Raw genomic sequence first — 12808 nt, 5'->3', positions numbered from 1 at the left:
CACTGGCTGGGCATGGCCCACATCTCGGGCAGCAAAGAGCTGGGAAGAAGCCAGGTGCTGTTATGAAGCAGGTTGGCTGGCAACTGGGATCTTGATGGGCAGGCTCGGGGAGCGCAGAAAGGTACATTGCTTTGGGGGGATTAATGCCTGTCCTGGCTGGAGCTGCTCCTCACAACCATATTTGGACATATGACTTAATCCCGGTCGCTACCCAATCTGCCAGTAATAAACACGTAGAAGGTTTAATGCGTTCCACCCAGGAGAAGAGGGCTCAGCCAAGAAGCTTCTAACTAGGTCACTGGTGAGCAATCTTTCCCCTCCCTCTGTGTCATTTTTATTAATCACTTGAAAAATACGTTGAGTAATGATTGCAAGGAACTTGTCAAGCCAATTAAAAACAGAGAAAGGTAGGGCTGTGAAGCTGAAGACAAATGCTGTGCTGGTTTTAAATGAGTGTCTGTAAACCCCACTGACCTGTGAGTAATTACCTCCAAAAAAATTGGCAGCTGTGTGTTTCTCGGTGTGAAGGCTTGTTTCTTCTGAATCCACAGGGCAAACAGTTCATTATGGTCCAGAGATGTATCACCAGAGCAAGATCGCTTTGAATCTGTCTTGTAGCTGCCCTGGGTCTGGTTTGTATATTAGCATATAGCCTCTTCAACAAGGGCTTGTCAAAGGGTTTCATGCACTTTGAGCATTAAATAAAAGTAATACAGAGCACTTACTAGTGAAGGTAGTTTATTTTATGTAGCTTGCCTGAACATAAGTTCCCATAGCTTTATAATCTGTTCAACTGGAAGATAAATTGTCAAATCTTATTTGATGAGGCTGAACAGTGTTGGACTTTGAGGGAGAAAGAGCTGCTAGGTAATCTCTTCTTGGTTCAGTGTGGTGAATTTCCCTGGAGTGGATTCTCTAGGACCACTCAGCTAATTCGGCTGTGCTTGCGTTGGGTTTTTTTTGTTTATTTTTTATGTGTCAAATGGATTGTATGTGCCAACAATAAATATTTATACTCTTGTATTCCTTTTACTCTATATCTGTATTTTGTCTTCTGTGAAATATGTGCCAGCACTGTGGGTGCTATGAAACAACATTACTCTTTGTGAGACTGTTGCATAGTGTGTTAGATCCTGCTGTCCAGGATGTTTCTTCCCATCTGTTCCTGGCTCAAATCCTCTTCTCAATTTTAGTCATTGCTTTTGGTTACCATTCATAGATTGAAATGAGATATGAAGGAGAGAGATACAAGTATGCCATGCTGCCTTCTATTGCCACTGCTCTGTCAACTGGGTGGCAATAACAAAAGGCAATTAGTTACACAAATAACCTTTCCTGTGGGATAGTTGAGAGCGGCCTTTCTCTAAAACTATTTATGAAACAAATTGAAAAACACATGCTTCCCTCTTTCCTAAAAGGAGTAACAGCCCAGGTATGCAGAGGGCTAGCATGCTAGCCTGCCACCTCTTCAACGTTAGGTTCTTGTTTTGTATCACCTCTGGAAACTCAGGTTAGGGAAGGGGGAAGGAAGCATAAATCAGAGCAGGAGTTTTGACTTCTCCTGGTGCAAGGGACTTGTTCAAAGCCTCCTGCACCTGCAAAGCAAGAAGTAAAATTAAATCGTGATTTGCCCCCATACAGTTGTGGAGGGCTTTTCCTGCTCTCTGTCTTGTAACTCTGTTGCAGCTGTCACACAGTCAAACCCCCTGCTTGAAAGTCTCCTTTTTTCCCTTCCCATGCAAGTTGTTGATTTTTTTCCTGTGGAAAGTAGCAACGTGCCTGAACCCACCTGGGTTTTCTGTCCTCCAGAGTTAACGAGCTCTACGTGGATGACCCAGACAAAGACAGTGGAGGTAAAATAGAAGTGAATCTGAACATCAGTTTGCCAAACCTGCATTGTGAATGTGAGTACCCCTTTTCACTTATCAGTTTTTCTTTGTATTTTAAGTAATACTTGAAATGGGCCCAAACTGGTACAGTGGCCCTTCTTCTGTAACAGGGTGGATGGAGGTCAAGTAGCTGCAGCCTTTGCCAGTACCACATCGCTTTCTGTTCCAGGCTAGGACACCTGTTTTCTTGGACCCTGTGCTTGCTCTGCAGCCCGTCTTAGTGGCTGACCTCCCTCGCTGGCTTCTTTCTAAGTCTCATTTCCTTTTTTCATAACAACCTTTTTGTGTCTGGGAGCAAGAAACCTCCCAGTTTTCATTCGTAACTTGGAATGCACCAGCTAGTTGTTGGCTTTTCACAAATCACCTGCCTTGTCTACCTGAAGTTTTTCTATTTGTGTAATTGAGATTGCAGTCAGCTGGCAGGATATGGGAGGTATATTTGTGTCAAATAGGCAGTCTGAAAAGTTTGGTTACAAAGTTCTTTCTGAAGAGCTGGTATAACAATTAACATTTGACAAATGACGTTACTAGCACAGTTTAATCAAATGTCAGGAAAAAAGATGTGGATTTTTTCCCAGTAAAAGCAGTGCATGCTTTTCCTATGCAACCTTCCTGTTGCTTCTTTTGTTTTGATTTTTTTTGTCTCCTCCCTTCCCACCCATGCAGTAGTTGGACTAGACATCCAAGATGAAATGGGAAGGCACGAAGTGGGTCATATTGACAACTCGATGAAGATACCTCTCAATAATGGGGATGGCTGCAGGTTTGAGGGCCATTTCAGCATCAACAAGGTGAGTAGGAATGACAGTGGGTGAGCGTGTGCTGGCTGGGGAAATGCTAGCAAGATCCATTTGTAAAATGCTCATGAAAATCTGTGTGTCAATGTCTCTCCTGTAGAGTGTACATTCATGTCCCTAATCAGTGGTAAGGTTAAGTCTCTCCGTGCTGCAGAACAGTGTGGAGCGAGGAAGCTGCATAGTTAGACCCGCAGAGAATGTGTTAGATCAGGCTTTTTCTTCATTCTTCTTGTGGTTTAACCCAGCAGGCAGCTTAACACCACACAGACGTTCGTTCATTGCCCCCCGCAGTGGGATGGGTGAGAGAATTAGGCGGGGGGAGGAAACAAAGTAAAATTCGTGGGTTGAGATAAAGACAGTTTAATAGGACAGAAAAGGAAGGGAAAATAATAATAATAATAATAATGGTAAAAGAATATACAAAATAAGTGATGCACAATGCAATTGCTCACCACTCGCTGACTGATGCCCAGCCAGTTCCCGAGCAGCAGTCGCCACCCCCCGGCCAATTCCCCCCAGTTTATGTACTGAGCATGACATCGTATGGTATGGAATAGCCCTTTGGCCAGTTTGGGTCAGCTGTCCTGGCTGTGCCCCCTCCCAGCTTCTCTCTGGCAGCACATGGGAAGCTGAAAAGTCCTTGACTAGTGTAAGCACTGCTCAGCAACAACTAAAACATCGGTGTGTTACCAACATTATTCTCATGCTAAATCCAAAACACAGCACTGTACCAGCTACTAGGAAGAAAATGAACTCTATTCCAGCCGAAACCAGGACAGTTCTCCAAAACAGGTAATCGAGATAGCATTGCTTAACAGCAGAGAGCAGCTCTGTGTTGCAGCCAGCACTGTCTCTTTCAGCGCAGCAGCCTAATGCTTAGGGGATGTATGAACTCCCCACAAATGCCAAATGGCTTCTGTGTTTACTCGTCACGACTTTTGCACATCCAAAATGTGACTCACTGTGCAGAGGTCTTTGGCAATGTCTCTATCCAAGTGCTCTTTTGTTCCGAGAGCCGCAGAATGACAGGAATGTTCCCTACTAGAGGGTGCCAGCATAACAGAAGCGGCTCCGTGCTGAGATGTTTGGAATACATGCACACGGCCTCTGCGCATGCTTTGTCGGGATGCTCCGCTTCTGTCTCAAAGAATGAAAACCCAGGCCTGGAGGAGGCTCCTCTCTGGGATGGGTGTGTTCAGAATTGAATAATCTTGCTATGTAATGCTGGAGATGACTCGCTGGGGAGGGGGAGGCAGTGGTGGGGCCCACTGATGTCCTAAGAAGGGCACACCCTTTATTCATGCCTCCTCATGTACCACAGGCTACAAAATCCTACTTCCCTTCTTTTCCTCCCAGGTCATGTTAAATTGCATCTAAAAATAACAGGCAGAACCTCTTATTGATTCTGTGGCACGGAAAGGATTAGGGACTTAAAAAGAGGACGTTTCTTTCCTCACCCCTAAGCCACCAAGATTACTGGCAGCTGATAGCCCACAAAACTGGGAAAGGGCTTCTTGAAAGGTAGTTCTTGTTCTGTTAATTCCCAAAGCACAGAGCTGGAATACTTGGGGTTTTGCCTGCTAGATGTGGTGTGTTCTGCTCACCGAAGCAACTCAAAAGGAGTTTGCTGTATGTGGCAGTGAGGAGCTCCCTTCACTGCTTAATCTGTGAAAGGCCACTAATTGCGTTGTCTCATATAGTGATTGGGACTGCTGTCAGAGGGAGGGGACCTCACCCAGGACTTCTGGCTCTGAAAACCTGAACCTCTCGTGTGTGAGCTGGAAGTCTGCAGTCCCTTGGCAGAAATTGTACAGGCTTCAGTATGAGCTGGTATCTGGAGTGGGACATGGCCAGGCTTTGAAACTTTACCAAGGGTTGCACTTGGCTGTTACTCTCAAACCTAAAGAGGGAGGACAAGGTAACAGTGAGACAATTGTGTGCACTACTTACTGCAGAGTCTGCCACCCTGTTTACCGAGCTTGTGTATGACACAGCTTGTGTCCACACCTGAAAGTGTTCCCAGGAGTGCACTGCTGTTCCTCAAGTCATTTAAATTAGCTTTCCTGAAAGCACATGGAACTGGCATGTGGCCTCCCGTGGCCCTGCTGGTGAGGTGTCTCTGCAGAGAGCACAATGGGCACCAGTTGTATAACCATCCTCCCACACTTGTCTTAGGCCATGTCAGATTGCTCCTCAGTGTTGCTTAATTTCCCAACCTTTTCTCGATAGGAAAAAATTCCTCCACCCTCCATAACAGTGATTGAGCTGAATCTGCTGAAAGACTTCAGGGAGTAGGACTAGTGACCTGAAAAGTGTGTGCATGCTAGAGTGATCTCATCAGAATGACATCAGTGCTCATTTTCTGTCTTGCAACTGAGTCCTTAGGTAAAACCTGTATTTTTCAGAACTTTGTATTTCCCTCCCTTTAAAAAATTAAAAACAAAAAATCCTGTACTTGGAAGGGCTATTGACAGAGCTAGAAGCTGAAAATCTAGCTTAGTTTGTATGGGAAGCCCTGTTGTTTTTGGTGGGGTTTTTTCCTCTTTTTAGATAAAACTCATTCTTATGCACAGCCTTCTCAAATGTAAGGTTGCTCATGACCAGTACTACAATAAGAATGTATCCACAGCTTTCTTGGGCTGTTCTGCAGCAGTGGGCCCATTTACAAATGCGAGATGTGGGATTAAAACATCAAGCAACTGTTTGTGGCCTGTCAGAGACATGAATCTTATTTTAATAGGGATGAAAGACATAGCCTTAAGTGTTAGGAGTCCCTAAAGTTGGGAGTGATCCACTCATCACCTCCTAGTCACCAGCAGTAGCAATGTGAGGGTGCCAGATGCTTGGGCTGCGGGATGTAACCAGTCTCTGCTCTGTACGCAGTTTGGTGGTGTTGGTCAAGTGCAGGAAGGTATTTCAGAGCCTTTCTCTGACGTGCCAGAGGTTGTCCGCTGCTAAGTAGATACAGCCTGCCAGGCTGGATGGATCCAGGCATTTCCGTTTCATATCACAGAGGCTAGCAACGCCTTGAGGGATAAAATGTGAAATCCTGTTTTCCTTGTCTTGACTAATTTTAGGTCCCTGGTAACTTTCACGTGTCAACGCACAGTGCCACTGCGCAGCCTCAGAATCCTGACATGACTCACATCATCCACAAGCTCTCATTTGGAGACAAGTTACAGGTGAGTTCTCTTCCCTGAAAATTCCCTGGCTCTAGGGGAATGAATGCAATGAGAGTGACTTTAATATTAGACACTTTGGTTTTATGGAAGGGCCATGTACAGTGTGGGGAGGACATAAGAAAGGACAGCCTGGGTAAGCAAGCCCATCCCTTGTATTCATGCAATATATACTCAGTCCAGAAGAGTTTGCAAACTGTTTACATGCCACATTTACCACTTCAGGAAGGAGCAGTGTTCAGTCATAGAGTAACTTTGCTGTTTTCATCTGAAACTGAAAGTGCTTTTGGAAAACTATGTGGCTGTCTTCCTGCAGGGAGTAGAAATGAGGATTCATGGCTTTGCAGAATCCTATGCAGTACTGTTTTCAGTATTAATACAGCAAACAAATCTTGACTGCCTTTGCAGAGAAGCAGTGAGTATACTAAGGGAAGATGTGTGCTCACTACTGTCTTTACCAAGGCACCAGTCAGGTTCTTTCAATTCACTTCACTGTACTTGTATAGCAGACGCCTATTAGTCAAATTTGTTCTATGAAACACAAGTTAGACTTAGAACTGCCAGTTCCCTTCTGGGAAGAAGCTGAATGTGTGCACTTGCCCAGTTGATAGAGTTTCACCAGGTGTTGCAAGTTATGTAATAATTCCTGATTTCTCAATAAGGACAGATTACAGCACTTCTCTAGCCTACTTCCAAGGAGCTAGCATCATAGGTGGGAGTTATATATGTGCACACCCAGTTTGCGACTCATCCTAAACGTTGCTTACCCATAGTCTCTCTGTAATCTTCTTTCCTCAGCACAGACGTCTCATTAGTCTGCTTCTTGTACACCCACTGCCAAAACCCTTTTTCATGCTAACAAGTCTAAGCGTTGCTTTGTAGTCTTCTGATTCTGCTCCCGGCTTCTTTTAGGAAATATCTTGTGTGGGAACGCTGAAATATTAGCATATAAATAAGCTTGGCTTAATGTCTGTAAAGCATACTGAGATTATGAAAAATATTAGGTAAGTGCTAATAGGGAGTTCTGTAGTTTGCGTGGGAAATCAGTGCTCTAAGGTAGCGTTCCCATTGTTTTATCATGGAGTCTTTGAGTAATGGAGCTGAAGTGCGAATCAGCATGAATGAGATGAGAAGCCTGGACAGTTGGGGGCAAAGGAGCAAGCGTCTTCAGTTCTGGTGGTGAGAAACCTGTCTAGCAAACATGTAGTTGGCTCCTGATTTGGACAAGTTCCAATTAGTATTTTCAAAGTTCAAAATAACTACTCATCATCTCCATACACAAGAATGGAGCATGTAGGTGCTGCTGATCCTGTAGGCAAACATGAGTTCAACAGCACAAATTAAAGAAGGGTATGTTCACTAAACAGGTGCTACCAAGACTCAGCAAGCAGTGTAGAGAGCCAGCAGGTACGGAGAGCTTTAAATCTATCTAGCTACACCTTTGAGTATTTTGGGTTGTCTCCACCTGCTTTGATGTAATATATGCTCATATTTCTTAAAGAGGGTGAGGAGCTTCTCATTCGCTTGTGTCATGTGGTGGGAGTTAGTTCTTTGTAGGTTGTTACAAACTCTGCCAGAATGATCCACTAAGGTACATGCTGTGTTCTCCAGAAAAACCAGTCTGTTTGAAATAGAAATTTAAATCTCGCCTGGCATTGAATGAGCTTCAGTTCTTCAGCAGTAGTTCACGCACATTGTAGATTTTGTAGATTTTTTTTTTTGTAGATTTTTCCCTCATGTAGGTGAGACCAAAATTCAAACCAATGAGGTTCTTGCATGTCAGGTAACCCAGTAAAGAAGGAGATGGGGAAAGTAGGAGATTATACATTTTTAATCATAACATTCTCTTGAGTGCTAGATCATGGGGTTGAATAATCATAGTTTTAGCCTCGTAAGAGGTCTTGTCTTCCCTTGATAGTTGCAAGGTTGGAAGTTATTTTAGCCTGCTGTTGGATTCTGCCCAAGTTATATGTCCAGTTATATGTCTTTGCATGTATTTATAGAGGTTAAAGCCTAGGGTGTTCAAGGCCCTGGCAAGCATCTTTTTGAGGTCCGTGTTGCAGGAGAAAAAAGTGTTGGCACTGTTAAACCACTGACTAGACTCTTGTGCCGCTACTCCAAGCACTAGATTTGGTCTTGGTAGTGCAGGACAGTCGTGAGAACGTCTGGCTAAACAGGCTTGCTTAAGTTCTCTGTTGCAAAGCAATTTTGCTACTGTGGCCAAAGGCTTACTCCTTGTTGAAGTCCCTCCAGGTACTTAGCAACGTACAAACAAGTATGTTCCCCCAAGGAACACACCTGTGCACTTTGTAGAGCAGAGATTAATTAGCAATCTGTGAACAGCAAGCATTGTAATGGGAGTCCAGAATATTCCACAAGGAAAATCACGGTAACACATCAGACTGGGAGTTACAAATGCCATCCGTGTTGCAAAGACAAGAGAGGAAAATGCACCAAAGGACCTGATGGTACAGAAACAGGCAGTTGTGGAGATGTCTGGTGGCTTTGTCTGTGTGGAAGCTCTGTAACTCACAGCTTTGCAAACTCCCTGTGTAGAGAGATGCAGAGCAGACAACTTTTACATATAAACAGAAGTGTGGATGCTGGGGAGCCAAGGACAAGAATGTAACTCCAAATATACAGGTGCCTTACAGGACAGATACAGTTGTTTGCTGAGTAACCACTCAAATATTTACTGTTAGAGTGTTTGAAGTGGACCTTAAAGTCTCTGGCCCAGATATGCTATGAGAGACTTACTTCTCAGCTGTATCAAGAATGGAACGTAATACTGTAGCCCAGACCAGGGGCTTCTCTTTCTTCGTATGCTTTTTATAATGAGTAAAGAATATGTACAGTCTGCATGTGTAGTTCAGAAATAGTTGCTGTTGTGTAAAATATTTGAAATGCCAGCAGACTGAAAGGCACTGTAGAAGGTTCAGCTGTTGCTTTTGCTCTGTGCTTGTTACCAGCACCTTGCTGATGTTATTGTCTCTCTAGAATTTCCTTTCTCAGGAGAGAAACGGATTCAGTTGCTGCTTCCTCCAAACCATCATCCACTCCGTACTATTCAGAATAGGGAAACAGCCATTAGGATGAGAAAAATACATCCACATGCTATCAGTTGTTGAGAAGGTCTGGGAAGGAGATTGCGTTGCCCTGTTAGTGAGGTGAAACTCTGTCACACCCATGACCAAATATTTCTTCCGAACTCTTCTTCCCTGTTGTCTGGCTTAAGGTCAGGAATTTCTAGGTTGTGGGGTTATTTCTTTTCTGTATAGCTTACTGTGCATTATGTGAATGATGCAACCTCTAATCTACAGCTGTTGCTGTGGGGTTTTCCCTGTCTAGAGAGTTCACAAATTGATTATTCTGTTGGTGGACATCAGACTCCAGATCATAGTACGTGGAAGGCATGGGATGGAAATCCTGTTATTCTGGGCAAACAGATAACTTGCATGCCTGGGACCAGCTGCAGGAAAAGCTGAATGGATGGCAGTGTCGGCATGTGTCCTTCCCATCTCCAAGGGCATAGTGTGGTGTGAAAGCTGGGCTAATGAGTTAAAGCTGTACAAGCCCAACTGCTCTGACATGAGCTACCTTTACAGGAGAGCTCTTGAGTTTTAACCTGAATATGACTCCCATTTATTTCCCTTTCAGCCTGATAAATGAATTTCACAGTTAACTATGCAAAGCTCTTAGGAAATAGCTCACAATGAAATTTCACAACTGGCCTCTTCCAACTACAATTCCTTTAGCTTTGGAGTGGTTTTGGAGTTTCATCTTGTAAGACGTTGTGAAATCAACTTTTTTACTTGGAGCCAACCTCTGTGGTGATGGTCACTGAAAGATATTTCAGGTCATCTTTTACTGGGTTGAGGCTTTGTTTTCGGAAAGGATGAATCAGGCTGATCTCCTTGTTACAGCATAGGATAGGGAAGCAAAGGTCAAGAGCACCAAGTCAGAGCATAGTTTCTTCATACGCCTTTTTGCTTTCCAGGTCCATAACGTTCATGGAGCATTCAATGCCTTGGAGGGAGCAGACAAACTCAGCTCAAATCGTACGTATTCTTGGTGATTACAGGTCTTAGCCACTCTCTGCAGGAGGGAAAACAGGGCCATTCATGCAACACTGGTGTATCCAGAAGTCTTTAATTTGCCTCTTTAACCAAAATCATCCAGACATTGCTGACTGACATTTCCATTTTCTCCAATACCATAGAGAAGCTTTAGCCCAAAAGGTCCTTTGCAGCCCTTCTGCAACCTGGACATTGTCTCCAGTTCTGTTACGATCGTTATGACTGACTCAGAGTTACTGAGGTTTTTTTATCCGTATCCTATTCCTATAGCTTCCCTTTGCTGCTGTCACCACCAGCAGAACTTTTCATTGTTCTTGTGTTGCAAGTTAGTGCTTACCTTAAGTTCTACCCTGTGGCTGGAAGGATAGACGTTTTCGTTGCCCTTTATGACCAGCAGCACAAAAAGAAATTTCCAGTGCATGCTACAATTCAGCGTAGTTTTTCTCCTTCAAGTCTTCAGGCTCCTGCAGGACATCAGTCTTGTCCACTTGGAACAAAATTTCTATGGCTGTTCCTGAAGCTAGACAATTGTGGTTTGTGGTTTTTTTCCTCCAGGAGCCAAATGTCATTGTGTTACACTTGGCCAAAGGATCCTACAGAGAAATAATTTAGAATTCTGTTTTAGAACTGTTTCAGCAGACACAAAAAAAGGCACAAGCCATTTAAATAATGAAAAAATAATAATAATAATAATAATAATTAATAATTGTTAAGCAGCTGTAGGAGAAGGAAGAAGAGAAAGATAGATGGGTGCACAAGGAATGGGACTACACAGGTTGTGATGTCCCAGCTTTTTCTGTCAAAAGAAGCTCAGGGAGCTGCAGCTCTAACCTTAGCTAGTTCTTGATTTAACCAGGACAGCTTTTTGTGGTGCTGGTAAGTCTTATCATTTATAGCTGCAAGCAGTTAGGAGGGTTCAAGTGACCCAAACTCATCTACGTGGGTCGTGGTGCTACAGAAGTCTTAGAATGGTGGGCTGGTTCTGGTGTCATCCGAGTACCTTACAAAGTTTTGTACAAAGGACATAAATGTAGGATGTGAAATTGTCACTTCGTCACAGAACCTGAGATAAGGAGGAGGGAGATACCTTTTCTGTGACTTACTTGTTTTAGTTGATTTCGCACATTTACTTTGAAATGTTATGTAGGCTGTGATTCCTTTCTCCAAATGCTAACTTATACTTCCCTTTCCTGACTGCAGCTCTTGCATCTCATGACTACATATTGAAGATAGTCCCGACGGTGTATGAAGACATGAGCGGCAAGCAGCGATACTCATACCAATATACTGTAGCAAATAAGGTAAAGAAGCAGGTAGTTCTCGGAGAAGCTCCCCATTGCAGCCCAGTGGATGCAAGGAGCATCTTCAGTGATCATTCCTCCTCCTTCTTGCTCCTCTGCTCTGCAGCCACGTACACTTGTTTGTAGGTGAGCAGTAGCCTCTGCTGGGAGAAGGAGGAACTGAAGCTCTTCAGTGGACCTTCCTGTTGCTCCTGGTGCTGGCATTTATGAGGGTTGGGATTGTGAGGGCTTGTCAGAGCAGGTGGTGGTATTGTTTTAATTCTAGAAAGAGGTATTCTTACTCCTGACTTTCTTATACGTCAGTGATCTAGTTTTCTGTAAATTGTGTGGAAGGTTTTTACATGCTGCAGGAGCTTTTGTGATTTGTGTCAAGATGCATCGGGATGGAAACTGCAATCCAACTGAACATACAAAACAGCACTTACACATGGTTTTATTAATGAAACGGTCTCAATTGTGATGGATGTATCAGACAAGTAAGTTAGCAGAGTTTTTAGCTTTTTACAAATGTTGATTTCAGATATTAAGCCACTGAACCTGCAGCTGCAAATATGTACTGGTTGACTATTTCACAGTGCCTACTTTATTATAGTGGATTGTGATAGTTATTGTAACTTTATAATTCTTAAATTAATTTATATTAAATGTGAAGATATTTGTATTTTAATAATACAATGTATCGAACTTTAAAAAAAAAAAAAAGGACCCTATTTACTTTTTAAGGTAAAAAGCCTCTTTCAGTTTAAAATGATTTGCCAGTCAGCTGCTAAGTGGAAGTCCAGAATCTGTTTACAATATCTAATTACTGCTAGTTTGCCATAACTGAGAATCCAGCACGGACTCTTATGGGCTAGTTCTCAGATTAATGTTCCTGTCTAGTGACTTTTGGGCTTGCTTGTACAGTGTGTCCCAATGATTCGGATGTCTCCCTCTATTCAGATTACAATATATTTGTTCTGCTTAATGTCACAACTGTTGTTCTGATAAGACTCTTGCAACGCAAGTTCTGAAAGTAATTTTGAAAATAGACAGCAGGAGCTTTTGACACTTCTGTGAGCATGGTTGCAAATGAGGGCGTTTGGCCAAGACTGACTCATTAGGGCAGGATTGCTGGTGGGGAAAAGGGGAGAGGAAGGAAAAAATGAGGTCAGTTCTGTCAAAACTGAAGTGCAGGGAAACAGTGCTGCCTCTGCGTTTTCTTCTCATTAAAAATAAAAATTCTCTTATTGGTGCTTTAGTCCTTGACTCCCATACTGATCGGTGGGAAAGAGAAAATGGAAGCCATTGGAATAGTCTGGCACAGATTGAGTAGTACAAAGAGACGAATAGAGTCTTAAGTGTGGACTGTGTCTCCTCTCCCCTTTTACCTCCTAGACGCTCTGTTTCCTCACTTCCCCAGACAGCCACTGTCCCAAGATATGCTGCAGAACCTCTGCAACAAAAGCCCTGAAAATATCACGACTAGGGATTTCAGTTGCATTCGGCTTCTCTTGTCATCCATGGAAAAAACCTAAATAGAGGGAAATTTGGGATTTATATGAGATTAATGAAGGAGACAGATGCTGT

General features: G+C 43.3%; 1 protein-coding gene across 1 annotated transcript in view; it reads left to right on the top strand.

Annotated features, from left to right (window-relative positions):
* The window catches only part of ERGIC1 (endoplasmic reticulum-golgi intermediate compartment 1), a 61809-nt gene that overhangs the window by 38049 nt on the left and 10952 nt on the right, over positions 1-12808 (top strand). The window contains exons 4-8 of the mRNA XM_076349724.1: positions 1810-1904; positions 2556-2680; positions 5764-5868; positions 9863-9923; positions 11142-11242. Coding sequence (XP_076205839.1) covers positions 1810-1904; positions 2556-2680; positions 5764-5868; positions 9863-9923; positions 11142-11242 — 487 coding nt within the window. The remainder of the gene's footprint in view (positions 1-1809; positions 1905-2555; positions 2681-5763; positions 5869-9862; positions 9924-11141; positions 11243-12808) is intronic.

The sequence above is a fragment of the Aptenodytes patagonicus genome, chromosome 12 (genome assembly GCF_965638725.1).
Source record: "Aptenodytes patagonicus chromosome 12, bAptPat1.pri.cur, whole genome shotgun sequence".
Classification (NCBI taxonomy): domain Eukaryota; kingdom Metazoa; phylum Chordata; class Aves; order Sphenisciformes; family Spheniscidae; genus Aptenodytes; species Aptenodytes patagonicus.
This window is presented reverse-complemented; position numbering and strand designations above follow the sequence as displayed.